Source organism: Diadema setosum, chromosome 13, assembly GCF_964275005.1.
Source record: "Diadema setosum chromosome 13, eeDiaSeto1, whole genome shotgun sequence".
Taxonomy (NCBI): domain Eukaryota; kingdom Metazoa; phylum Echinodermata; class Echinoidea; order Diadematoida; family Diadematidae; genus Diadema; species Diadema setosum.
This window is the reverse complement of record NC_092697.1, coordinates 10,190,987-10,216,647: the sequence shown is the minus strand read 5'-3', so window position 1 is coordinate 10,216,647 and position 25,661 is coordinate 10,190,987. Positions and strand designations below refer to the sequence as shown.

Sequence of the window (25,661 nt, the reverse complement as noted above, 5' to 3'; positions counted from 1 at the left end):
TGGTCACATTTACCCACATTGGCTGTATTACAATGTTAGGATACTCACTCAGGCAATCATAATGCATGCTATGGTTCCTCATAAATTCCAACGAAGTAAACGAAAATGTAGCGATTGATTGAATACACATTTTGTTCATTGATGGTTTGATTCGGCATGTCGGTGCTGATTGACAAAGACAAGCTTGGGCATGTACCAGTTGATAAAGAACGATGGTTGCATGGTCGACAAGGACAACCCGGAAAGCTGTTGGTGAGTGGGGAAGAAAAAGATAGCCACCACTTACAACATAGTTTTTTTTTTTTTTTTTTATAAAGCTCCATCGACTTGAGTTATCTACCGTCAGATAATACATCAAGAATATTTGTTAGTACAATTTAATTTTTATTGTCCATCTGTTATGCCCTTGAAAGTCCTTTGCCTGGTTGGCATGTATGAATAATGGCAATTGCTGGGTTTGAATCTTTATGAAAATGTCCGCAGAGTAATGACAACAGTTATATTACACCTTGAACGTTTAGCATGAAGAGTTTCTTTGACGGTCCTATTGTCCGAACTATACCCTCCCATGTTATACAGTTGTCCAGTGGAGTCAGCTCACGTTATTTTTGTTTGTAATCTAGTGAAATTTTAAAAAAAAGGTCAACAGAGTAAAATAGTAACACATTTTCTGTTGATGCGTGCTGGAAAGCTTGTAGCTGATCCCGGGTAACTGATATAAATTGTTGTCTTTTCATCAATTTTCTCCCTCAGATCCTACTTCTCGTGGAGCAAAAGTGGCTGTGATTACAGGGACCCTTATTGCCACAACTGTCCTCCTTATGATCGTTTCTCTCGTATTCAGCATTGCACGGTAAGGAATAAACAATTTAATTATGTTTTGCCATCTTAATTTCTTGAGCCCATTTCTTCGTATCATACCGAACTAACAATAAAAATATTATTGCTTTTAATTGTCACAACAAACATCTAGAGTGTTAATAATTGACTGATAATGATGGAGCTGCCAAACCAATGTAAATACAATCTTTGCATTAAAAAGAAATGCAATTTTGATAAAGTGTTTCATGGTGCAGGGCGAAGATTTGTGGTTTCGAAAATGCCATTACGATAACAAAAACGCATCCTGACAGTGTCAGACATGTCAAAGGATACTGCATTTCTTTTTATCTAAAAATATTTCAATGTTTCATTTTCTTTTTGAGTAGGACTCTAGTGTGTGGGGTTTTTTATGCTCGAGCTTTGCATTATCATACTTCCATCCAGTTGTGTCTAGCATAGTCAGTATACCGCAACAGTTTTATGTAAGGTACCTATTTACATTTAAAAACTCTCCTTCTGCTTTTGGTTTGGTGTGACCAAACTACACTTGAGCTTTGCATAATCATAGCCAATCCTGAACTTCAAACATGTACGTGTAGGCCCTAATGTCAAACAGTATGGTGCAACATTGTAATGCTTAATACGCAGCACATATCCATCAGAACTCTTCTTTTGGTTTTTGGTTTTAACCCCAACGAGGCCAAAACCCTGAACAGCTGGCATATACTGTATACGCGTGGATATGATTACAAGTCTTAGCATAAAGATCAAATCAAGATTACTTTCCATCATCATGGAAATAATGTTGCAATATTATTACATGAACTGTAGCACATAAAATGTGCTGACATAACATAATGAAGCCGAAATTTTTTATCTTCTTATGAAACTATATGGTCATGTACGGTACAAATTCTTTTTTTTTTTTCATCTATTCCACTTGAAACAGGGGGAGAAAAAAAGACAGGTTTCAAAGAGGTTGTGTTTATAATGTGGGGAATGAATCAACTACCAACCGACCACCGCATGCCAACAGATCAGGTGGGTTAAAAAAAATAGGTAAACCGATGTTAATTGACAGTTTTGAGTTTTATCAAGAGTCTACTGTAAATACTGATCAGTGATTGGTCACAATGTAATCACGTGATTAATGCACCGAGGATGGAAATTATTTTATCGCGAGGAGTGATGTCATGTCAGATTATATGAATAAAGACTGAATGGCTGCGGACGGAGTTAGACTGAAATAATACGTGTTCTCATGTAGATCGTGGTATCAGCAAAATCTTGTGTATTGCTGTAATGTTACATTTTATATTTTGCCTTCCAGACAAAGTATTCCGTCAGTGGCTACCTTTTCAGCGGAATAGAAATCTGACGGGTAGGGTTATAATTCCTTGAAAAATGTAAAGTGTGAGATTGCACCTTTGAATCGGCAATTTCTCTGTAATATTGTCGATTTTCCCATGTATCAGAATGGATTTTCCAGGTTAATTATTTTCCAGCTTAAGATGTGTGAGAACGCGCAAGTTTACATGCTAATTCCTTTTACCAATACCCCGTACAATCCGGGGCAATCAATGCGGCATTTTCCAAACAATTGAACTATTGCCGCTCAAGCACACACAGTCGAAAGTCATAGCTTTTTATTCCCATGATGTCTTTGCCTAGAGTTAAGATTGAAACCTTACGTCCACCCTCTATTGATGTAAGGGTACTTGTATTGGGAATGCTTAGTAATTTCATGAGCTAAATCTATAAGCATGCATGAAAACAGTCATATTAAGAATGTCGTATATTCTCTCTGTTCATTATACCATCATCATTACCGAATTGCACCAGTGTGATTCATTGTTATTCCAAAACATCCTCTCATAGTACACAGTCTTTTACTCCCACGGAACGTTGGGAGGGCAATAAAACACGGTCAGCCTGTGAAAGGGAGTCAATTGCCAATCACCAACGGCCCCACCTCAATTAAATCAAGTTCAAATCAAGCCAAATCAAATTCTATTTCCAATATCCATTTTTTGCTTGTGACAAGGAAAACAAACTAATGTAGTACAACAATTAAATTAATTTAAATTGATTTAATTTAAAATTAATTTAAATTTAAACCCTCCCCACGAGAACAGCATGATGCCCCAATATCATAGAGTTAGATAAAATACTCCTTATTAACCCCCCAAAAATCACATGTCCGATGAGCATTGCCACTACTGCACTCTGCTGAAAGAGGTTGGGGGCGAAACCTCGCGTGTGGAAATATTTCTATTTCTTGCAGGACCCATCGCTGCAGAAAGCCTAGAGGAGTATGTGCGGTGTAAAAAAGCTATGCAGAAAGATGGCTTTTTGTACGATTTTGGGGTATGTTTGATTTTGACATATTTTCTCGATAACGTATTTTCCTTTCCTCTTTTTGCACCTGACAAATGCAGGAACACGCCATAGGCCTACCGTGTTTATATAGGCCAGGTCATGAATGTATTAACTGGAAGATGTAAATGGACTTTAGGATAGTTTCACATGCAAACAATTGTACAAAATAATGTACAGGCCTATAGAAAAGCATTTCATTTTCATAAAAGTGAAAAGTAAAGCATGTTAGGGAATCGATATTATAAAATTTGGCCTATCAAAGTCAATTTCCCACAAGAGTTACAGTTACCTTTAAAGTAGATATATCAATAGCCCGCTTAAAGAACTATCTAGTGTTCTTAAAAGTAGGCCTTTGTATCGCGCAACTTTACATTATAATCATTGCATTACCAAAGTTCTTCTTATTTGCTTATAAAGTGTGTATGGAGGATCTCAATCGCAAAACTTTTCTTTGAGATAGGGGCCAATGCTTTTTTTTTCCAAAATAAAAAAATTGTATTTCTTATTATGAAAAATGTATGCTTCGTATCTGTATCTTTTTTTTTTCTTTTTTGGTTGGAAATAATGCACAATTGTATTGAATGTAACTATGCAGCATATACCTGAAGACAGTAAAAATCTCAGTAAATAGAAGGATGACCTAATAAATGCTGAATTCATTTAAGGCTTTGCGGATACTCACATCGATTTCCACAGAAAAAAACCCAATTAAATGTTCATTGATATATATATGTATATGTATATATATATATATATATATATATATATATTGACTTGTAATTGCCAATACCCAAAAGGTGTCATTTTTTTTTTCAACAGGGTCAAGCTAAACTCGTGTAAATTAATTCATCTTGAGACACTCCTTGTCTTTTCTCAAACTGTGTAGCATTTTGTAATCTACAAATAGCCTTTCTCAAGCTTCATTGTTGTCACAAATATATATATATATATATATATATATATATATATATTGCAATTTGTACAGAGTTTATAATCAACGTGACCTGTTTATAAGGTATACTTACTGGAAATGACATCATGATTTTAGCTGCTGCCTGCTGATGAGCCGATTCCGCAGACTGTATCGTCAAATCCTGAGAATAAGACTAAAAATCGCTTCAAGAACATTTTGACCTGTGAGTGAGAGCCATATATTTTTAAACTGGAATTCAGCGTTATTAATGAAAATCATGCAGGTTGTTGGTGTTTTTTTTTAGTAGCACTCTGGTGGAGAATATTTTAAATAGTAGCCATGAATTTAGGCAAAGACACATAGAAAAAAAAAAGTACGAAGAGAAAAAAAAAACTTTCTTTGCCAAACAGTCAAATGCTTAAAATTCTGATTATTTGTAAATACTACTCTTTCATAATCAATAAATCATATATCACATTAAGATAATTTATTTGCCTTTCAACTTAGTAGGTGAATGTAAGGACACATATGTGCTTCAGTGAACATAGTGTTAGTATAAGTTTCACACGGTGCAAAAGAGAAAAACAAAATGAAAGATTGCTCCCTAAAAGTCCAATTATTGAAATCCAGTCATTTTGCATGTATTATTTCATCCTTGTGGTTTCAGAGATCAATTGCAGATTTGGGCTCAGCAGAAACTCAAATACATCTCTCCTCCACCCCCTTTCTGGGAAAGAGAGACAGATTGAACATTTAATTGCACGGTTTAATTCACCCATTCTGTTTCTCATTCAAAGACAAAGCCGTTGTGTTTAATTTATCTTTTGTTTCCCTTGTTTGAGGAAAGGCATGTAATCATCAGGCCATTATTATACTTTTGAAACAATTTTTAGTTTTCCACCTTCGAAGATAAATACATTTGTGATCATTGTGGCGTGTATATCCTTACCCATATGTGAGAGAATAAAATGTATACTTACATTTGACACATATTTAGTTCGATTCTATTGCACTCTTGAACTAAAAATCTGAACTTGCATAAGTGTTTACTTTCTTTTTGACTGAGTGTAAATGGGTAACACTGACTGGTTATGTTATACAGGCGCCAGTGTTGCTGAGAAAGCCAAAGATCAATAAACGTTTTGTGAAGGTTTAGGAAGAGATTTATGTTTCTATCCCTTTTCTTTCCCCTCTGTCTGTGACTGCATCAGATGATCACTCTCGGGTTGTCCTAGAAACCCTGCAGGATGATCCTCACTCAGATTATTACAACGCCAGTTTCATACATGTGAGAAAGAAGAACTTTCTTGACATCAACTTTTTAATTTTTTTTAAAGGGGGGAGTATATCATAATGCAATACACGTCACATTAAGATGTTGAAATTGATTGCTCTCGTAATACCTTCTGCGTAGGTAAATCAGGTTTTTGGATTTAAAAGTATTAGCTGGCTTCCTGTTTCATGAGTTTCGTGCAAAGAGAAGACTCATCTCGTTTTAGTTCAAAACTACAAACGATTCCTTGGGAAATATAAAAAGGAATAACATAATATCCATCTTTAACGCATTATAGTCACTATGGAAAACATCACATAATTTATGTGAATCATCACTAAATTACCCTATTCATATGGCCATAGATATCATAAAAGTCAGGAAAAGGGCAAATAGACTGATGTGGACCCCCTCTCCCCCATAAAGAATTTGAATATTTGTTCACAACTTTGGAGATTTCTTATGGACTACGTTGCTATGTTGTCACGAACTGACCCATTGTGTTTAAAATGCCTGATTCCTGCAAATGTGTAATATAAAAATGGAAGAAAATTGGTGTATACATCCTAAAAAAAACTTTTGTAACTGCCTGATGCTTTGGTGGTAATATACCAAATGTGCAATCAATGCACTTAGGCCCTACTTACACTTATTGAGGAACAAAAATCTAAAGCAAGGAAAACTTCATTCAACTACTGAGCATGAAGCCATATTTCATCAGTAAGGAAATTTTTTTTTTCAGTAAGGAAAATCCTAACGAGCCAGAAAATGGTTTCAAAACTGCTATCCAGGAAGTAAAATGCATTGGAAACTCAAATTATTATTATTATTATTATTATTATTATTATTATTATTATTATTATTACTATTATTATTCGAGAGCAATGGTATCAACATTCCAGTTTTCAGTCCAATGGTTTACCAAGATTATCCTTATGTCATAACGTTTTCAGAAATGTCAACTTTATTGTTCTTTTGTTTTTGCAGTATTTTTATGCCAGGAATACTGTAGTTTTCATAAACAAAAAAAAAATGTCCAAATTGTATTACTAGTAGTTTGCACATATCTATTGCAGGAAAGGTAAAAATACTGTTTTCCAACCCAAATATGCCTTTTCAGCATTCAGCTCAGCTTTTCTTGACTTGACACGTGTATAAGTGTAAAATGTCAAAGATATAGATAGGGTTTATGATAGCTGGACCATAAAAACACTAAAATGTTTTAAGAAAAGATATAAAGTTGATCTTAATACTTTGATTATATATTTTAATATTTGTAAATTGTGTCTCATATGTTTGTCATATCAGAACCACAAAGGAGAAAAGATGTTCATTGCCTCACAAGGTAAGCAGGTTCAAGTGAGTGTGCTTGACTCTGATAACATGTTTGTGTGTGTGTGTGTGTGTGTGTGCTCGCGTTTGTTTCTTGCATGCTTGCTTTTAGTATGATCAGCGTGAGGCACCTTCATAGATAGACATAGGAACCAGGTGAAATCAACCAAACATATGCAAATACCAGAACGAAATTCAACCGTCAAAATATGTCCCTGTTATTTCACACAAACTTAGAACATCGTGAAGATGTATGCACATATATACATACATATATATATATATCAGTATATATAAAAATATATATCAATATATATATATATGTATATATATATACATATGTATATCAATATATATATATATATATACAAATACATATGTGTGCATACATGTATATAATTATGTACATTGTAGTGACGAAATACACGTACATTATTCGATTTCAATTTCAATTTATTTTCATATTTCTCGATGAAAAATACATCAAATGTAATATAACAAAATTAAATAATGCATGATATCCTGCTAGATCGCATAATATTACAAAATGAGATAATACATGATATCCACCTATAGGAGGCTTAATAGAATATTGTAAACATATAGAATTTAGTGGTCGATCTATTAAAGTTTGAATCTGAGAATGAATGCTAGAGAAATATGATGGAACCTGCTTAGAAGCAAGCTTGTTGAGCGTAGGTCTCATGCTCCGACTTATGACCTTGTCTCTTCCTTTTTTTCTCCAGCCCCCAATAGTGCTAGCATTCTAGACTTCTGGCGCATGATCTGGCAATATAGAGTGAACACTGTCGTAATGATTAACAACACAATCGAGGCTGGAAAGGTAATAACTAATTTTACATTTACATACATTACATTACATTGTTGCAAATGTATGCTAATAAAGTTACACAATATTGTCATTTGCAGTAAAGGAACGCCGAAAAGAATCGTTACACTTCAAAACTAAAAAAAAAAGAATAAAAAAAAGTTGATAGAGATTTAGATGATCATTAATATATTCAATCTCAATCACATGTAAGTTGTTATCAATTCATACCAGCACTGGATACTGAGTGTTGAAACAAACTTGCTGAAAACAAACACTCATAATTTTGAATGTTTTTGCCACATGTCTGTGTTGATGGTAGTGCACCAAATGAATATAAATGTATCGTGCATGCACGACGGAACATAATGATACCATAGAATTCAATACGATACCAATATTATACAACACACCACTGAAAATGTAAGCGAGCTAAAGTTTCACTCTTTTTCCCGACCTGAATGTGAATAGCTCGAAAAAGACTGTAAATTCAGTCTTTTTATACGGTATTTATACCTTCTCACTCCCACCACCGAGGGAAAAATTTTCTTCAAATTTCGAGCGAAACGCGTACGAGTGAAATTCCACACTTTTAGAGCTAATGCCGGGTCCCTGGGGTCTTCCACGAGCTGACTTGTACCATGAATTTCTTTTCGCTCTTTAAAAAGGAGCTGTTTGTTGTGACGCTTGTCTGATAGGAATTACCATTTCACTCGGTCTGCAGACTGAATAATAGAGCATGAGCATATCGCACAGGTTGACGGGTTTCCCACTTTGATTTTGGTGTCGATGTCGCCAGCAACTTCATTTTAGGGCAGCGCGTATTATACGAATGTATGACCATAGTGTATAGGTAGCGACCTACCTACGTACACTTAGTGTTATGTACGTAATTGGATGAGCAGGAAGCATTGTTTCCAAGAGTGCAAAAATAAACTCGAGCAAAGGTATGAAGTGAGAACTGGAGCCTGTTTCACAAAGAGTTGCGACTGATCTTACGCTCAATCTATTGAGCGTAACTCGTTGAATCGAGCGTAAGTTCAATATTGAGCTTAAGTCCTTTTTCACAAAGACATGCTTGATTTTAAGAAAAAAACCAAGCGTAACTTTCAGGAGATTGAGCGTTACTTGCGATCAGTCGCAAAGTTGCTTATGAAACGCAATTCAATTGCGATTGAACGTAAGTTGTTGCGATCAATCTTTATGAAACAGGCCACAGATTAAATGTGACATGCATGGCATATGCTTTTTTTTTTCAGAATCAACGTTTCACATACACAGATTTCCATATTTTGTAACGATGTTTCGAATTAGAAATCAGGCAATTCACAATATTATCCAACAAGGCTTCGAATTAATTCCATGTGCCCTTTTTGAGAACTTTGCTGGCTCAGAACACCCTCATTTACGATGGGCTAAGGTATTGGAACTCCCTTCCTAACAATATGATAACAGCTTAAACTTTGAATTCTTTTAAGAATACGTTAACGTTGTTTTTGTTGAAATCTTACAATAATACAATAAACAACTAAATTGGGTTCGTTTCATCCTCTTAACCAGGTCATCATTTCTTTTGTGCAGTTTTCGTTGAGACCTAATTTCAGGTTTCTAACATTTTTAGTAAGATAAAGAGAAACATCTTATGAACTATGAAAGAGCATGTAATTCTATCCGGATTTCAATGTTATTTGATGAAAATTTGTTATAAAATGGCTGAGATATCCAAAAAAGAGCGATTCTAATAAAGTGTGGGACCCACACTTTAGTACGATCGCTTTGTTTTACTTTGTTTTTGGATGTTTCAGTCATTTCAAACCCGCTTTTCATCAAATAAACTTTGAATTTGTCTTAAAATGGTATTCTCTGTACAATATCATAACTGTTTTCTTGGCACCTCGCAAAAAGTTAAAAGCCCAATTCTCATATCCACCAATACTATACCATCCCTTAAACATTACAAAAATTACATATAAATCATTTTTTTCTTAAGTAAAATAGTCTGTCAAAGACAATTCCTCCTCAGATACTCCTGTTATCTTACCGTATACTGGTGTATATTATTGTGTCTATTCTCTAATTCTTCTATGTCCGCTCTTCTGTATCATTTTCTGTATGTGTATTCAATTCTTTGCAGTATAGTCAATCCAGGTTGCATTTTATCATTATTCTAACCAAAGAGGTTCAAGAGAAAGAGTTACAACAGCGTTATTTCCTTTGATCCCATCTTTGATGCCGCCACTAAGAAATTATATATTTAAGTAGGTGCTTGCATCATGACTCATCACTCTCAGTGGAAGGTATGTCTTTATGACGATAATTACTTTTCGCCATCCCTTCATATAAAACATGAGCGGTACACACAGGTACAGACACGGGGAGATGCGAATAGAAACTGCGCAAAAAAAAAAATAATTAAATCAAAATCAAAATCAAAATCGCTGTCCTTTCTTTTGAAACATGAGCGGTACGTAAAGGTACAGACAAAGGGATGTGCAAATGATTCCTCAAAAAATAATGAACTAAGACATGTACGAATTAAAATTATCCGACTTTACATTAATTTAGTATAAAAATTGATAAAGAACTACACTTGGAAGATTAAATCATATCAGTTTCATTTGTCGGAAGTGATCGGAAAGATGATGAAATCGACTTTCCGGTATAGGTGCAATTCAAATATTTTCACAACGTATGCACTGGTATGGCTTAGGTTTATACTTTTTGACATAATCCTGGACAGAAGTAACTTTCTTTATCGTATGCCTTAAAGGACAAGTCCACCTTCATATACATAAGGATTGAGAGAATGCAGCAATACTAGTAGAACACATCAGTGAAAGTTTGAGGAAAATTGGACAATCCATTCAAAAGTTACGAATATCTTAAGTATCTGCGCAGTCACTGCTGGAAGAGAAGACTACTACAGTGTATGATGTTACATGCGTACAACTATATAAGGAAAATAAAAAGAATTTCACAAAACTTTACTTTTTGAATAAAGTGCACATTTCTTCGACTAGCTACTGATGTATGTTAAGGGTAATATTATTCTTATTAAGTCGAGTGTTCTTTTGTTATGCGAGAAAATGGAAATACGTTGAATTTTCTTTATTCTTTCTTTATATCGTTGTACTCATGTGACATCACAAGCTATAGTAGTATTTTCATCCAGTCGTGACTGAGCAGAAACTTCAAAAATTCATAACTTTTGAATGGATTGTCCGATTCTGCTCAAGCTCTCACTGATGTGTTCTACTAATATTGCTGCATTCACTCAACCCACATGTCCATGAAGGTGAACTTGTCCTTTAACTTTATAGCTGAAATTTAATTTCCTTTGATACAAAAACAAACGAATTACAGCCGACATTATGTCAGCGTTCCAAATGAATCATCTCTTTGCTGGGAAAGACGGCGGCATCGAACCCCGATCATCAAAGTCACAAATGCACCTGTGGAATTTTTTTGTACGTCAAAAGAAAACTGACAGGTGTTTGAATGTTTACAGGCAGTTGGAACTCCATTTCTCGAACCTCCTTGCTCCAACATTACGGAATCCAGTTTGCTTGTGGCCACGGAGACACGTGTTGTAGTTTCTCCCCCCCTTTTTTTTTCCTTCCTAATTTGATCTTATGTCAGTTGGACATTTGTTCCTTTTGATTTTGTTTTACATCTGTTTGTAGTTCGTTTTCTTACATTTTCCCAAGGTCCCATATCGGTCTAGCTTTGCTTTAAAATAGGACCCTCCATTTCCATTCCCATCCTTACGCATGCATATGTATACATAGTTAAACAATACAGTTTTGCTTTCTTCATTTTTTAATCATTATCACATGTATTTTGTTAATTAACATTTTTGCAATTATTACAAATATATTCTGCTTTATAGACACTGTAAATGATTTTCTCTGTTTATTTGATGGAAAAAAAATACATCTGAACTTGAGAACTTTGAACTTCGTTTAAACGCATTGCTTTGCGGGGAATTCAAACTTGTAGGATCGCTGCACAGTGTACTGGCCAGAAGAGATGAGTAGCAGTGTCCAGTTTGGAAAGATTGTTGTGACTCTCAGGACAATTATGGAGAGATCTGATTCCGTTCACAGGGTCATGGATGTACAGCAGGTGCGTTATAATAATAATAATAATAATAATAATGATAATAAAAGGACATTTATATTGCGCAGCTACTATAATGATATACTCTATTGCGCATTACAAAATGACATGCATACAAGAAATTCAAACAGAAAATACACTACTTCAAGAGATGACTTTTTAACCTGGTCTTAAACTCATTAATTGTAACTGCTTGTCTTACAAACAAAGGGAGATTATTCCATAATTTTGGTGCAGCGTACAAAAATGCCCTGTCACCAAGAGTAACCAAGAATAACATAACGGCAGGCTTGCCAGGGCAGGTACTAGTGTGATGGAAAACATTTTTTTTTTGAGAATCTACATATTTAACATGTGGCCACAAAAAACAAAAACCGCAAATTCAACACATTTGGAGACTTTACTGGCGATATTACTACCATCAATTGAAGAAGCTATTATGTGCACAGAATACAGTGTAGTGCCAAAAACAGAAAAGTTGGCATTTTAATTCTTTTAGCCAGAATTGAGTCGTGTGAATTGCAGTGAAACATGCCACTTTTACAGTGATCGGAAGACTGATCGTTGAAAAATGAGGTTGCAAGAAAAACCATTAAAAGTCAGATTTTCATTCAGAACTTGTGTTCCGCTTGGTCCTTCCATTTATGACGTCATCCAGTAGGCTTACGGTTCCCGCCACGTTGTAGCGGATTGCGGTAATGAGTTCGCCTTGTGGACTCCTAAGCCTTGTGGACTCCTAAGCATGCCCTGGTACTCCTATGCCCCTTTCAGTAACTCCCCTGGCTAGCGCCAGGCCCGAGCTAAGTCGTAAAATTTTGAGTTTATGAATGGGTCGGGCCAAAGTGGCCCGCGCCAGGAGCGGGCTATTTTGGCGCTGCTGTAGCTAGCACCGGGCGCGGGCCTGGCACGGGCCTGGCGCTGATCGAAGAGTTTATGAACGATAGCAGCGCCAGGCGCGGGCCAAAATTCCTTTCACGGTCGAAGGTCACAGCTTACGCTGCTCAGCTCCTAAGCACTCAGCATGCACATCAATTCTATTACGTAATACTCGTATAAGTCTTCAGAGGTTAGCATTTCCCATGTGTTTAAGGCAGTGAAGTCACATAATGAAATTCAAAGTAGGTAAAAATTCCAGGCAGTCCCAGTTGGCTATAAATACCCGTGTCAGTGAGCAGTAAGCATCTTTTTCAAGTGTGACGGCAGTGAATTATACCAGGGAGGTGAGACACCTCCCTAATTATACATCTCAAACTCCAATGTCTAGTGATCAGGAAGACGACGCTACCTCTCAGCCCCCATCCCCGCGGGGAGATCAGGGCATGGAAGGCCGCCTTGAAGCTCAATTAGAGAGACCGAGATACTCTCCAGCTTCATGGATAGGGCGGCGGCACACCGTGGTAATGACAAACGGCATGCGAGCCATGCCAGCTTGTGCAGGAGAGCTTCTCCTCCCGGCGATTAGTCCGGACATGCGAGCCATGTCCGCGGGGACAGGGGCGCTGCCCCGCCCATCGAAGACTTCAGCGAGCTAGCCATCCCCATCTGCAGCTCAACAGACGACGATATTCTAATGTCAGCCTCCTTCCTGGCAAAACTGATTGCGTTGCCCTGTATGGGTGGCCTTGACTCTGCCCTTGTGGTTATGGTCATTTTGACAACCGAATTGATCCGGATGCCATGTCCTTACAGCCAAACTCTTTCAAAGCCTGGTACCAAATTTGATTTTAACTTAAATTCTGATCTCATTTGGGCCAAATTTAAAAATTGGCTGATTTGCTAATGAAGGCAGTCACACTGCCCATATCAGAAGGGAAGTGCTCTATAAAATCGCGAAGCAAACGCTCAATTGCCATCGAATGCCCAAGCAGTTCTCACACATCAAAAATCGAGAGCAAAATTTGGGCGATCCTCCTTCACGAGGCCTTGGGTCTTGTGAGCTCCCAACTTCTATAACAAAATGTAGTGAAGGGACTTCTACCACATAGGTAAATCCTTTCTGAAATTCACAGATCATGCACGGATAATCATCCATGCAATTGACACAACGAGAATTTTAACAACTCATGTCACCATCGATGGCCTGACACTCCCGGGCTTTGCTTATCGTATAATCTGAGCATGCACCATCGAGGTATCTTGAAACCCCTTCTCAACCCTTCTCAACAACACTTGCGCAGCAAGTCGATTCCACTTGGTAGAAAGTTGTTCAGAAAGACATCTGAGAAAAATTGACAAGTGTCACATAAGCATACATCGTGTGTCATGAATGTCTTTACGCAAGCCAGCAAAAAAAAAAAAAAAAAGAAAAAAAAGGATGAGTATACTGTCCAAAACCGTTCAGTGCTGGAAATCTCAAGCTTTCCAAAGATGACTGGTCAAAATAATTCCCGAGCCTTGGATATTGGCCACAATATTTGGCTATGAAGCCAATAATTTCATTTTAACCCCATACCAATAAATTTTTCCTCTACAAAGTATACATTCTACCGAGGAGGAAAAGGCAGCCCATGAAGAATTGTCTCCGAACATTCTCGCAAAGCAAGCTATTAGAGAGATTCCTCACATGGAGTATCAACTCTATTCTAGCGCTACCAAATACTGGCGGTCTAAGTCCAATCATAAATTCGAAAAACTTGAACAAATTTGTAAGATACGAACACTTTAGAGTGGAACAGTTTGGATTGATTACGGCCTCAATTTTGCCTCTCCAAAGGGTGCATATTTATCCGTATCCGTTCACCTTGTTCAGTTCAGTTCAGTTCAGTTTTTATTTCTGCATTTCATCAAGCATAGTCTTTCGAATGGAAATACTAAGTAGTATTTTCACTGCATTCCTTCAGTGCCTTCCATCTGGCCTTAATTCGACCCCACAGAATTTCCTTAAAGTTATGAAACCTGTCTTTGCCTCGGTGAGTAGTGGCATTAGAACAATCACCTATTTCGATGATATCCATATTCTTTCTCACACCAGAGAAGAGTGTCTTGACAAACCCAATGATCAACTTGTCACCCTTAAAGAGTTTCAGTAAGGAATTCGACAAATCCAGTTTCAACCCAAAGCACGTCGAGACCTTCCTTGGTTCTCATATTAATTCCCAGCAAATGATTTTCAGTTTTCCTCAGAACAAGATTGACAAGGTTACTGCCCTTGGAAATTCAATCTTGTATGGCAACGAAACCAAATTTCGAGATTTTAATGCCTTCCACAAAGAAATTTACATTCTCGTCACTTCGGACTAGAAAAAATAAATCAACTAATGCTCTGCGTAAAGCAGAAGATGACATCGACACGAAGTTTGGTGTCGTTATCTAGTCATGCGATACAAAACATTCTTTGGTGGTGGCTGTCTCGCAAGACAAAGAATTATTTTCCACCTTCATTAGCATGATAATTTCAAGCGATGCTTGCATCTCAGTATGGAGAGTAGTTAATTCTGAACAATGACAATTCCTTTGCTCAGAGAGTCTGGAGTGCCAAACAGAATTCCCCGCATAGCAATGTGTGTGAACCTCTTGCAATTCAGAACGGTCTTGAAGCCCTGTGTGGCTCGTGTACAAAAAATGTGCTTATTTCATAATTCGGTCAGACATTTCTACAGCTAGTAGCATACCTGACCCGAACGAATTCACGGCCAACATTGGAATTGGTGTCTAGCAATTGGATATCAGCTTCACATTCAACAGATGTAGATAATTCTGAAGTTTTCTGCTTGTCTCGCAGAGACATGAACAACTAATTACTATTTTACATGTTTTTCACCACACAATCCACAAACTCTACATATGGATTAGCAACACTCCTCACGTCAAATGGAAGCCAAGTTTTATTGCCCTGAATTTTGATGCCTTTTTCCTTACCCTAGAACGTTATCAGTCCTCCACAAGCTTCAACTGAACAAGGTGACCTGAGCAATCCTCACTGCCCCAATGGTGGCGGCAGCCATGGGTCTCATTATCGCTAAAAATGCGAATAGCCCCACCTCTATTACTCCAAGAGAAAATTCTTGCCCCACACCCTCACCCACCGACGAGCCTCCAGCTCACACTAGCCGCCTGCATTGGTGCTCTCTGCTAGCGATGACAAGTGGCAGACACATCGCAGCACATTGCAAAGCTCCTTTCATCATCATGGCGAGACAATACCAATACACAAAACAAATGAGGGTGCTTGAAGACAGTAGCAATGTCTGTATTCTGAACAATCTTGTGATCCTTTTTAACCCGTCTACAGAACACGTTGTCAACATCTAAGCCTATAGCATAGCTTTTCAACAAAGCCCACTCCACGATTTTTTTTTTTTTACTCATAGACCTGCTCGGTCTTCCATACTACCTGAAACTGAGAGCTATGACATAGGCAAACAGCCCCTATAGTCAGACTTATGAAGGGCGTATCTAACTCCGACCCTCGCAAGCCTAAATACAAGAACACTTGGGATGTTTCAATTGTTTTGAATTACTTTTTATCGTCTCAAGATACCTATGAACTATAGATTCCTTCAGTGTCTTGAGCCAAAAACATTTTTTCTAGCTCGTTTCGGCAAAACGTACACAAATGCTGAGGCATCTAGTTCTTATGACATTACCGGAAGATGATGCCACGTTTGCACATTAGAGATATGGAAGGTACATCTCTAACCAGGTAATTAAAGTGCCTTCTTTTACCTTCAACCCTAAACTCTGTGTTCCGATCAACTCTTCATGAGTATATTAAATGCACAGAACATCTCCAACGAGCAAGTTCAGAAAGCAAACCCATAATTTCTCCGAAACATCCCAACAAATCGGTGACGACAAGCATCTTGGAGCGGAGCGAAAGCCAGTCCCTCGCAGCTGCTTGTATAAACACTTAAAATATAACTAATATACTGTCAATAGCTGTACGTATACATCCCTGTACACTGTACTGACTGCTGCATACAATAATATTAGGTATGAATGTATTGTTGCTCTGGGAACATGTACCGAGTTTGTTCTGTCTTCGAGATCAGTATGAAAGGGTACCACAGGACGTACCTCGTGTTCATATACATAAGGATTTGGGAGCACAGTCATCTCGCGTTCATCCCAGACTCTGGTCTGGTAAGACATCCACGGATGCTAATATGAAAGTTGTATCACATTCTCAGCTCATAGCTACAGAAGTGCCGCAGCTTCTAAACTTTCGCGCATGAAGTATAAAGGTCATAATGAAATCTTGTCCACAACTGACTGGACGAACGCTGGTACATTTTGAACCTTCTACCTTCTAACAATTGATTCCACATTAGTTCAACAATTCTCAGTTCTGCTGAGTTAGAAAGATACATGTAAATTGTGATAGTATGTGTATACCTGTATATTAGTATCTCAGTTAAGAACAATGTCATAATACGAGTCAGATAAGAGACAAGACCATAAATTACGTTACGTTGTGCATTGGAAAATGGCGACACATTATTCGGCCACTCGTTTAGGAGATTCGGTCCACCAAACTGATGAATTTAAACTCTAATATCAACCCAAAATGCAATGGACTTGCCTCTAATTATTGCTGCAATATTACTATGCCGAGTATGAACTGGTTAATGTCTAATTCTTCCTTCAAATGTACATGAATATTAAGGAACATGATTAGGATTATGTCTTGATTGGAAAATCGGTACAAGAGGTCCATTGTATTTGATTAATTTGTCTGTGCGCTATCATGCTTAATCCTGCTCCAGTTAAAGCACGCAAGGTATCAAAATGATATCGTACTCAAAACCTATGCCTTGCACCTTATACTAGTAGGTTCTCAAACAAACTTTGCTCGAGTTCTTCTCTTGTTTGCGACAATGTGTGTCACCATCGATAGACATTCTCTATGCATGAGGAGTCATGACCAAAGTTTCAACCTTGTTGTGAAAACTGTCCATCATCCTTCTTGTCCTCTTGCCCTTACTCATGCCACTAGACTGACTTCTGTACGGAACTTTGAACATGCTAACCTCTGAAGACTTATACGGGTATTACGTAATAGAATTCCTAAATTTTACAAGTAATAAGAAGTATAATTAGAATTCTATTAGTAATAATGAAGTATAAGTCGAAGAGGTTCCCACCCAGCATCTCATTTGATCGATACTCTTCAGTTCTGAACCCTCCCTTTACAACACTGTACAGAAGTCAAAACTGGTGGGCCCTTATACTGTATGCTGATGTTCTGCTTAATTGCTTGACTTGAGATGTCCATACGTATAAGAATGCTCCGTGCCTTTGGAACAGCAATGATTGTGCTTTATTTATTGCTTGTCTGTATGATGAGAAGGACAAGTGAGCTAATTGTCTTCATTGCACCCAATACTGCATGGTGTTGCTGGTCTGTCTATTTAAAGCCGTATTCTCTTTGAAAAGATGCTTACTGCTCACTGACACGGGTATTTATAGCCAACTGGGACTGCCTGGAATTTTTACCTACTTTGAATTTCATTATGTGACTTCACTGCCTTAAACACCTGGGAAATGCTAACCTTTTCGACTTATACTTCATTATTACTAATAGAATTCTAATTATACTTCTTATTACTTGTATAATTTAGGAAATATCGCGCAAAAATGCACTTCCGCTCTGTCCATGACGTTTTCAGTTACCATGGCAGTTATCCCTTACGTGGCCGAGTTCGTGCATGGGTCATCGTAAAAGTAGCGCGGCTCTGCTGTAGTTACTGAACGCAGTTTTTACTGCTTGGCACGGGCCAAATTAGCTCAGGCCAGGAGCTGGCCAGAAATGCATGAGTTACTGAAAGGGGTACTAGACACCTTACATGAAGCGGGTGAAACTTAAAGTCCATGGGCCAGGCCAGATATTGGTACCACCTGAGGTGGCAAAACCTTTTTAGTGTCATTTTGTTTGTCGGGCATAGATATGCTTATCAAGCTATGATAGCATTTCCAAATGAGTAGCTTAGTCATAATAAATGAATTTTTAACCAATTTGGTCTCGTTGTTATATCCCTATACTTCTGAATCGAGACTAACCGCTATACAAAGAAGAGCACTGTTTTCTGTATGTTCACAGGTGTTCTGTTGTAAACGGCGTGCGCTTAGTCTTTATTCAAGGCAGCGAGGGGAATATTCAAAGGTTATGATGTCCACAGCGCTTAGTCTTTATTCAAGACGGCGAAGGAATATCCAAAGCTTATGATACAGTGTATATCCCTTTATCTATAAAAACAAAACAAAACAAAACAACAACAACAAAGCAAATCCTCGTGAATTTTACCGTAATTAAATCATTATTTATCATTTTTCGGTGAAAACGCTACGGTGAAAGCGCTAATACCACGCTAATGTTGCTTTATTTTTATCCAACAATGAAAGATAATGCAAAAACAATGTACCGGTACACTACAATACATTATAACAAATACTATTGTAAATGAACAGAGTGGTTTTTGTTTAAAACTGATGTATTTGTTGAGAGGGTAGTATAAAAACAGCATAGCTAATCCCTTTTATTAGGAACTTTAGATATTATGATAACGGTACATTGTTCTAGATAAAGACTAAGCGCACAGCATGACAGCTGTGGACATCATAACCCTTTGGATATTCCCTTCGCTGCCTTGAATAAAGACTAAGTGCACCGCGTTTACAACAGAACACATGTGGACATACAGATGACAGCGCTCTTCTTTGTATAGCGGTTAGGGATATAAAAACGAGACCAAATTGGTTAAAAATTCATTTATTATGACTAAGCTAGTCATTTGAAAATGCTATCATAGCTTGATAAGCATATCTATGCCCGACAAACAAAATGACACCAAAAATGTTTTGCCACCTCAGGTGGTACCAATAACCTATTTTGGCCCATGGACTATTAAGATGACATTGGATTTTGTCATCGTTCAGCCAGTGGTACTTGTATAAATAGCTTCATATCTAATCCCCCCCCCAAAAAAAAAAAGAAAAAAAAAATGAATGGTAGAACAATATGACGCCAGAAAAAAAAATTACCTATAAGAGAAACTTGAAACTTGTGATACATGTATAAGCAAGAGGGTAACTGCTTTCTTGGCTAACATGTGTAAATCAACAGACCTGCATGCTGATAACAATGATTGTTTAAAAGCATGCATTTCCTTCTGTAAAGACTCGGAGTGTTGACGTCTGACATAGGCTACTTCTCATGAAAGGGCAGGGTGCTACAGACGTAAACGTATTAAGGATCGATCGAATGATCGCCATTGTAAAATCAAGGAAACCCTATTTAGCAATAGTAACCCAACTAGTATGTTGTATTTACTATTAAATATTTATTCTTTCTCTTGCATCAAGAGAAATACAAGATTAAAATTAGGCTCAATATTATTTCATATATTCAGCAAGACATTGACAAGAAACACATTAGGCGTTTTCACATCAGCCCGATAAAAATCCAAGCTCGAGATATTTTTCGCGATTGAGAATTATAGCGCTATGTCATTTCTTATTCACATCAGCCCTTAGAGAATTAGCCCGCACTTTTTCGAGCTAATTCGACAGCTGAGTATGTGCAAACAGCATCAGTAATGTGTGTGCCCTCTCAAATATTCCTCATGATTTGTGTGCAGTTTGCCTCGATCGATCGGTTCACACACGCTAGGCATGATCGGATGCATCGCGCTAATTTCTCGAGTCGTTTTCACATCATCAAATAGCGCGCTACTATCCCGCTGTTTCAGAAATTTCCCAATTTGGACTCGAGAAATTTTCTCGATCAGAGCGATACAATTAGCGCGCTAATTTGTGTTCACATGATCAAATAGCGCGCTATTTCGTGATTGGGTTAATTTCCAAGTCAGAAAATAGCGCGCTATTTCGAAAAATCGGGCTGATGTGAAAACGCCTAAATTGTTGTAATCTTTACACAGGAGAGCGTAGGATATGCTTTGAATTATGCGCGTAATTATGGTAATTCTGATTATAATACACCGTGAACTTTGATTATGCACATGCTACTTGAAATTTTTTACCAGCTGTGATCTGCTTCTCTTGAAATAACCAAACTTTTGATTGTCATGCCACCCATAGGTAGACCGGAATGAAGCCTTTCAGGTTCACCAGTTTCACTTTCTGGCTTGGGAAAATCTGAAATCCCCCGAGCACCCCACCACTCTCCTAAGTTTCATCCGTGCTGTCAAGAAAGTTCACCAGAAATACAAGGAAGGCCAAGGAGGATCAGCACCGATCCTTGTGCACTGCAGGTTAGTGAGACAATCGTCCAAAACGGCTTCTGACGATAACAAGAAAAATTGCATTCATTGCATCTTGCAAATATCTCCGATTGCAGGTTTCAAGACCAGATTTTCCGTGGGGGCGGGGGGGGGGGGGAGAACAATGTATGGGAGAAAAGTACGAGGAAGTGCGTTTAGCGCACAGAGCATGGGAGAGCTTGGGAGAGGGGATGTATTCCCACTCCCATGCACATATAGCTTTAATGTTGTATTTTTAGAATTTTTGTGCAATGATCTGGTATGCACATTCGGTGAAATGTTTGAAATATTGTTTTGCCCCAAAAGTTAGACGGTACATTCGTGTTCTATTTCAATTGTAAAAACAAATAAACAAGCATAATTCTGATATTGTTTCATGATGTATCTTTCTTTAATGATATCATTTTAAAATCTTTAATACATGTAGCGACACAGCATGGAGAGGAAGGCCGTGGGATGGGAACACGAGAGAGGTTTATCCATTTTTAGAATCGAAATTCAGCAATGTGGGGCATACTTACAAGGATGAAATATCATAAAACATTTCAGTCGAAAAAGTAAGACGACGTGGTGGTTATTTCAGTTCCAAAGAATGTTAAAAGATGTCAAGCGGTCCCTACACGCCAACGGGATTAAGCCCTGTCACGTTCTCGTATTGTACAATTTGACTGAAATGAAATCTAAATGATCCATACTATGAAATAAAAAAGTCAGGGTGTGGATGCTCATTATGAAAAGAGCTAATGAATTATGATAATTTAGAGTGCTAGAGTCACATGTAGGCCCCATCATATTTCTGACATTTATTTGTGATATCCTCAGATGAAAATGATCATTTATATTTGTGTGTAATGTTTGTTTGTCTTTTTTTTTTTCTTCAAACATAAGATATGGTTGTATATGTTTTGTACTTTTTGTTTTATTGTCAATCATTTTGTAATCCCATCACTGAGAAATGGAAATATGAAATAAACTTGAAACTTGAAACTTGAAACTTGAAACATGAGACGAGAGAATACATTCCAAAAAAAGGCTAATTTCCCCCATGCACGAATTCATTCAAGCCAACAAAGTACAAAAGATTTCATGCGGCTTCAAATACACGAATCAAGTTTCAGAGTCAACAATATCGGATAAGATGAGAGGAAAACTAGTCCCTTTCACTTGAATCACATGATTTAATATAGGTTTTCCCATTCATTTTCAAACCTTTTTCATTCAATTTCACAATTTTTTACTTCAATTTCGTCGCGGGATGTCCGGAATAGGCCAATCTTACTTTCAAATTCGTCGTTCATTTTCAATTTAGTCATTTGGCATACATTTTCGGTATTAACAGTTCAAATTCGTCAGTGTCACTCGCAACACTCAAAACAGCAGGATCGATTTCGTCTTTCGACAATCATTTTCGTTAAATTTCCTTCATATTCGTCTCATATCTCTATCCGGTGTGATTTCCCAGTCATTCATGTGTTTTTTATGTAACCGTTCACATTTTACATTCAGGAGTTAATATACACACAAGTGTCCCCCCCCCCCACCACACACATACAGAACCACACATACAGACACATACACAAGCAATCCGAGTATACACTGATACAAACAGACGTACCGTCTCGCATACAAAAAAAAACCCCACAAAACCTGACAAACGATTTCTAGGCAAACATGATTAAAGACAAAATTTTAAGTGTAGAATTGTAGCCTGTTTAATGTCAAAGAATGGATAACTTAATTATGTTTGCTGCTTCTCTGGCGATTTTGGTTGGCAGCCATGTTTTTCGTGTGTATTGTCTAAGCAAATGGTTAGGGAATAATCTGTAACGATACAATTTACGAGAGAAAGTAAAAATATGTCGGCTTGAAGTAAACTGTTGGTTCACCCTCAAAATAAAGAATCGACAGCATCTGACTAACTTGAATGAAAAATTCATGAAATTGTGTGTACAAAGACGAATTTGATCTTCACATTCTGCGGTCCGTCAGCGGGAGAGATGAATTTGAATGACAACTGACGATTTTTAATGCTATGTCTTCGAAAATGTTTGACGAAAAACGAATTACAATGACAATTGACGAAATTGAAGTTAGGATTTGCCTTCCACGTGCTTCTCGGGACGAAATTGAATAATAAATCTTTGAAATTGAATGACAAAAGTGCGAAAATGGATGGGAAAACCAATAGCATGTTTAAGGTGCCGTCCTGTCTTCCCTTAAATGTCACGTAGCAAATTTCTAACCGACATCCATGATCAAGCGCCACATTATACAGCTCCAACACTTTCTCCTTGCTCCAGCACGTGGACAAGTCTGAATGTGACCAATCAGCAGGCCCGACTAAAACAAAGCAGTGTGGGTGTGCAATAAATGTCTGTTCATATGCCAGAAAATGTTTAAAGAATGAATGATTTTCATAGATAAAGCCACTAACGTAACAGTTGGCGTAGGCTTACGTTCAATGTTTTTATCTGTTGTGCAGCCAGTCATTTCCATGAAATGAATGAAAATCATTGCAAATATGAGTAAAAAGGACAGGTAATACTGGTAACTGGATCTGGCTACATGACGTGCGATATTTCAAAAAAATTGCGATCCCTGTGGTACCTTTAAAAAGTTTGATAGTCTTGTGACCACTCATCTTTCTCATTGCATATCCTCAGCTTGTTTGTGAACAAAGAGAGCTCAATTACTTTATTAAATCCATGTAACGGGAGCTTCCTATCTTTGAAGATGGTATAATAAGCATTACATTTGTGTTTTTTTTTAATTGCTTGCAATGGCCATTGTGTAGTGCTGGAGTTGGTAGGACAGGGACATTCATCACCCTTTACTGCATGCTGGACCAGCTCCAAGAGGAAGGGAGAGTCAGCATCTTTGATTTCATCAAGCAGATGAGGGAGGATCGACCAAAGATGGTTCAAACTGTTGTGAGTATTCTAGGCACTCTCCACATATTTTGAATATACAATTTCTCGAAGTTTTCATCAATAATTTGCCTTTACAGAGTATATGAAATTTCAGAGCTCAAAGGAAATTGTTTAAGCCAATAACGTGGTTATGGCGAATGTCAGTCATTGTCATTTCTGTTGGACCATAATGTTGGACCCTCTTGGTTTTCTTCATTGTAATGTTATTTGTTATCGGTTGCCAAACAGTCAAGCGCTGTGCTTATTATTGGCAATCGTTCTGTATGCAAAGTATTAACATGTTACTCATGTAATTATACTACAGATGTATTGTATAATTGATGAAAATGATGAAAATTGTTGAAGTATACTACCGGTCTTTTGTGCTTTGTTAATGAAATTGTAGAAAGTTGATGTATTTGAAAAAAAAAAGGCATACAGAGAATAAATAAATCAAATCAAATTTATCTGCTAAGCACTTACCTTATACTTGCTAAGCTTATCATTAGCACTCAGTTATCCATCTAACTTGACCTATATAGTTGTAGATTTATAACAGCAAGCCAACATCACAGCTGAAGCGAAGCATTTCAGTCCCCGAAGACAGCCGTGGTGACACAAAATGAACTACGGGGAATAGGTCATCTGTTTCTTGACATCGCGATATAGGTAGTTTATAGACCTCTGTTCCAATCAGCGAAAAGGTTATCGGTTGCCAAACAGTCAAGCGCTGTGCTTATTATTGGCAATCGTTCTGTATGCAAAGTATTAACATGTTACTCATGTAATTATACTACAGATGTATTGTATAATTGATGAAAATGATGAAAATTGTTGAAGTATACTACCGGTATTTTGTGCTTTGTTAATGAAATTGTAGAAAGTTGATGTATTTGAAAAAAAAAAAAGGCATACAGAGAATAAATAAATCAAATCAAATTTATCTGCTAAGCACTTACCTTATACTTGCTAAGCTTATCATTAGCACTCAGTTATCCATCTAACTTGACCTATATAGTTGTAGATTTATAACAGCAAGCCAACATCACAGCTGAAGCGAAGCATTTCAGTCCCCGAAGACAGCCGTGGTGACACAAAATGAACTACGGGGAATAGGTCATCTGTTTCTTGACATCGCGATATAGGTAGTTTATAGACCTCTGTTCCAATCAGCGAAAAGGTTCTCCAGCGTGTGTGTTATCCAGTTTGTTAATCATCGAAAGGAGCACAAGAAGGATTTAATAAACAGTAAAAATAACATGTTTATTATAGGTGCTATAAGTACTCGTTCATCCCAAGAACTATCACAGACTGTAACGCACTCCCACTGACAGTCACCGGCATCACAAAAAACAACAACAATAACCCAACAACCTCCTTCAAAGCAGCAATCCTTCACTACATCAAGAGCAAAGCAATTAGACTCTAAAACTTCTCTCTCCGCGCAATAAACACCAGCTCACCCACTGTCCGGTTGGCCCCTACTAATGGGTGTTGGACAGTATCAAAGAAGAAGAAGAAGAAGAAGAAGAAGAAGAGTGCATGTTTGTGCCGTTTTTCTTTTGTTGTTATTTTAAATTATTTGGAAAATACGTAAGATTAATAAAGAGAGAAATAAAAAAAAAAACAGTCCAGTACAGGAATTGTTAGGAGTAAACATTTCGCCTCTATTCTAATCTCGTGTCACCTGCTTCAGGACCAATATATATTCCTCCACACTGCTCTCGTCGAAGCCTACCTGAGTGGGAACACAGAGATCCCCGTTAGAGAGTATCGGGACCATTTGATGTGGCTCCATCAAAGGGATGCACTGACAAACAAACTCAACATTGAACTGGAGTATGAGGTATTACATTTACAATTTGCA

The 25,661-nt window shown here is 37.4% G+C and overlaps 1 protein-coding gene across 1 annotated transcript in view; it reads left to right on the top strand.

Annotated features, from left to right (window-relative positions):
• Nucleotides 1-25,661, top strand: part of LOC140237166 (uncharacterized) — an 80,838-nt gene that overhangs the window by 41,693 nt on the left and 13,484 nt on the right. The window contains exons 12-20 of the mRNA XM_072317108.1: nt 3,107-3,189; nt 4,250-4,337; nt 5,326-5,402; nt 6,696-6,732; nt 7,466-7,563; nt 11,548-11,673; nt 20,704-20,876; nt 23,680-23,815; nt 25,491-25,658. Coding sequence (XP_072173209.1) covers nt 3,107-3,189; nt 4,250-4,337; nt 5,326-5,402; nt 6,696-6,732; nt 7,466-7,563; nt 11,548-11,673; nt 20,704-20,876; nt 23,680-23,815; nt 25,491-25,658 — 986 coding nt within the window. The remainder of the gene's footprint in view (nt 1-3,106; nt 3,190-4,249; nt 4,338-5,325; nt 5,403-6,695; nt 6,733-7,465; nt 7,564-11,547; nt 11,674-20,703; nt 20,877-23,679; nt 23,816-25,490; nt 25,659-25,661) is intronic.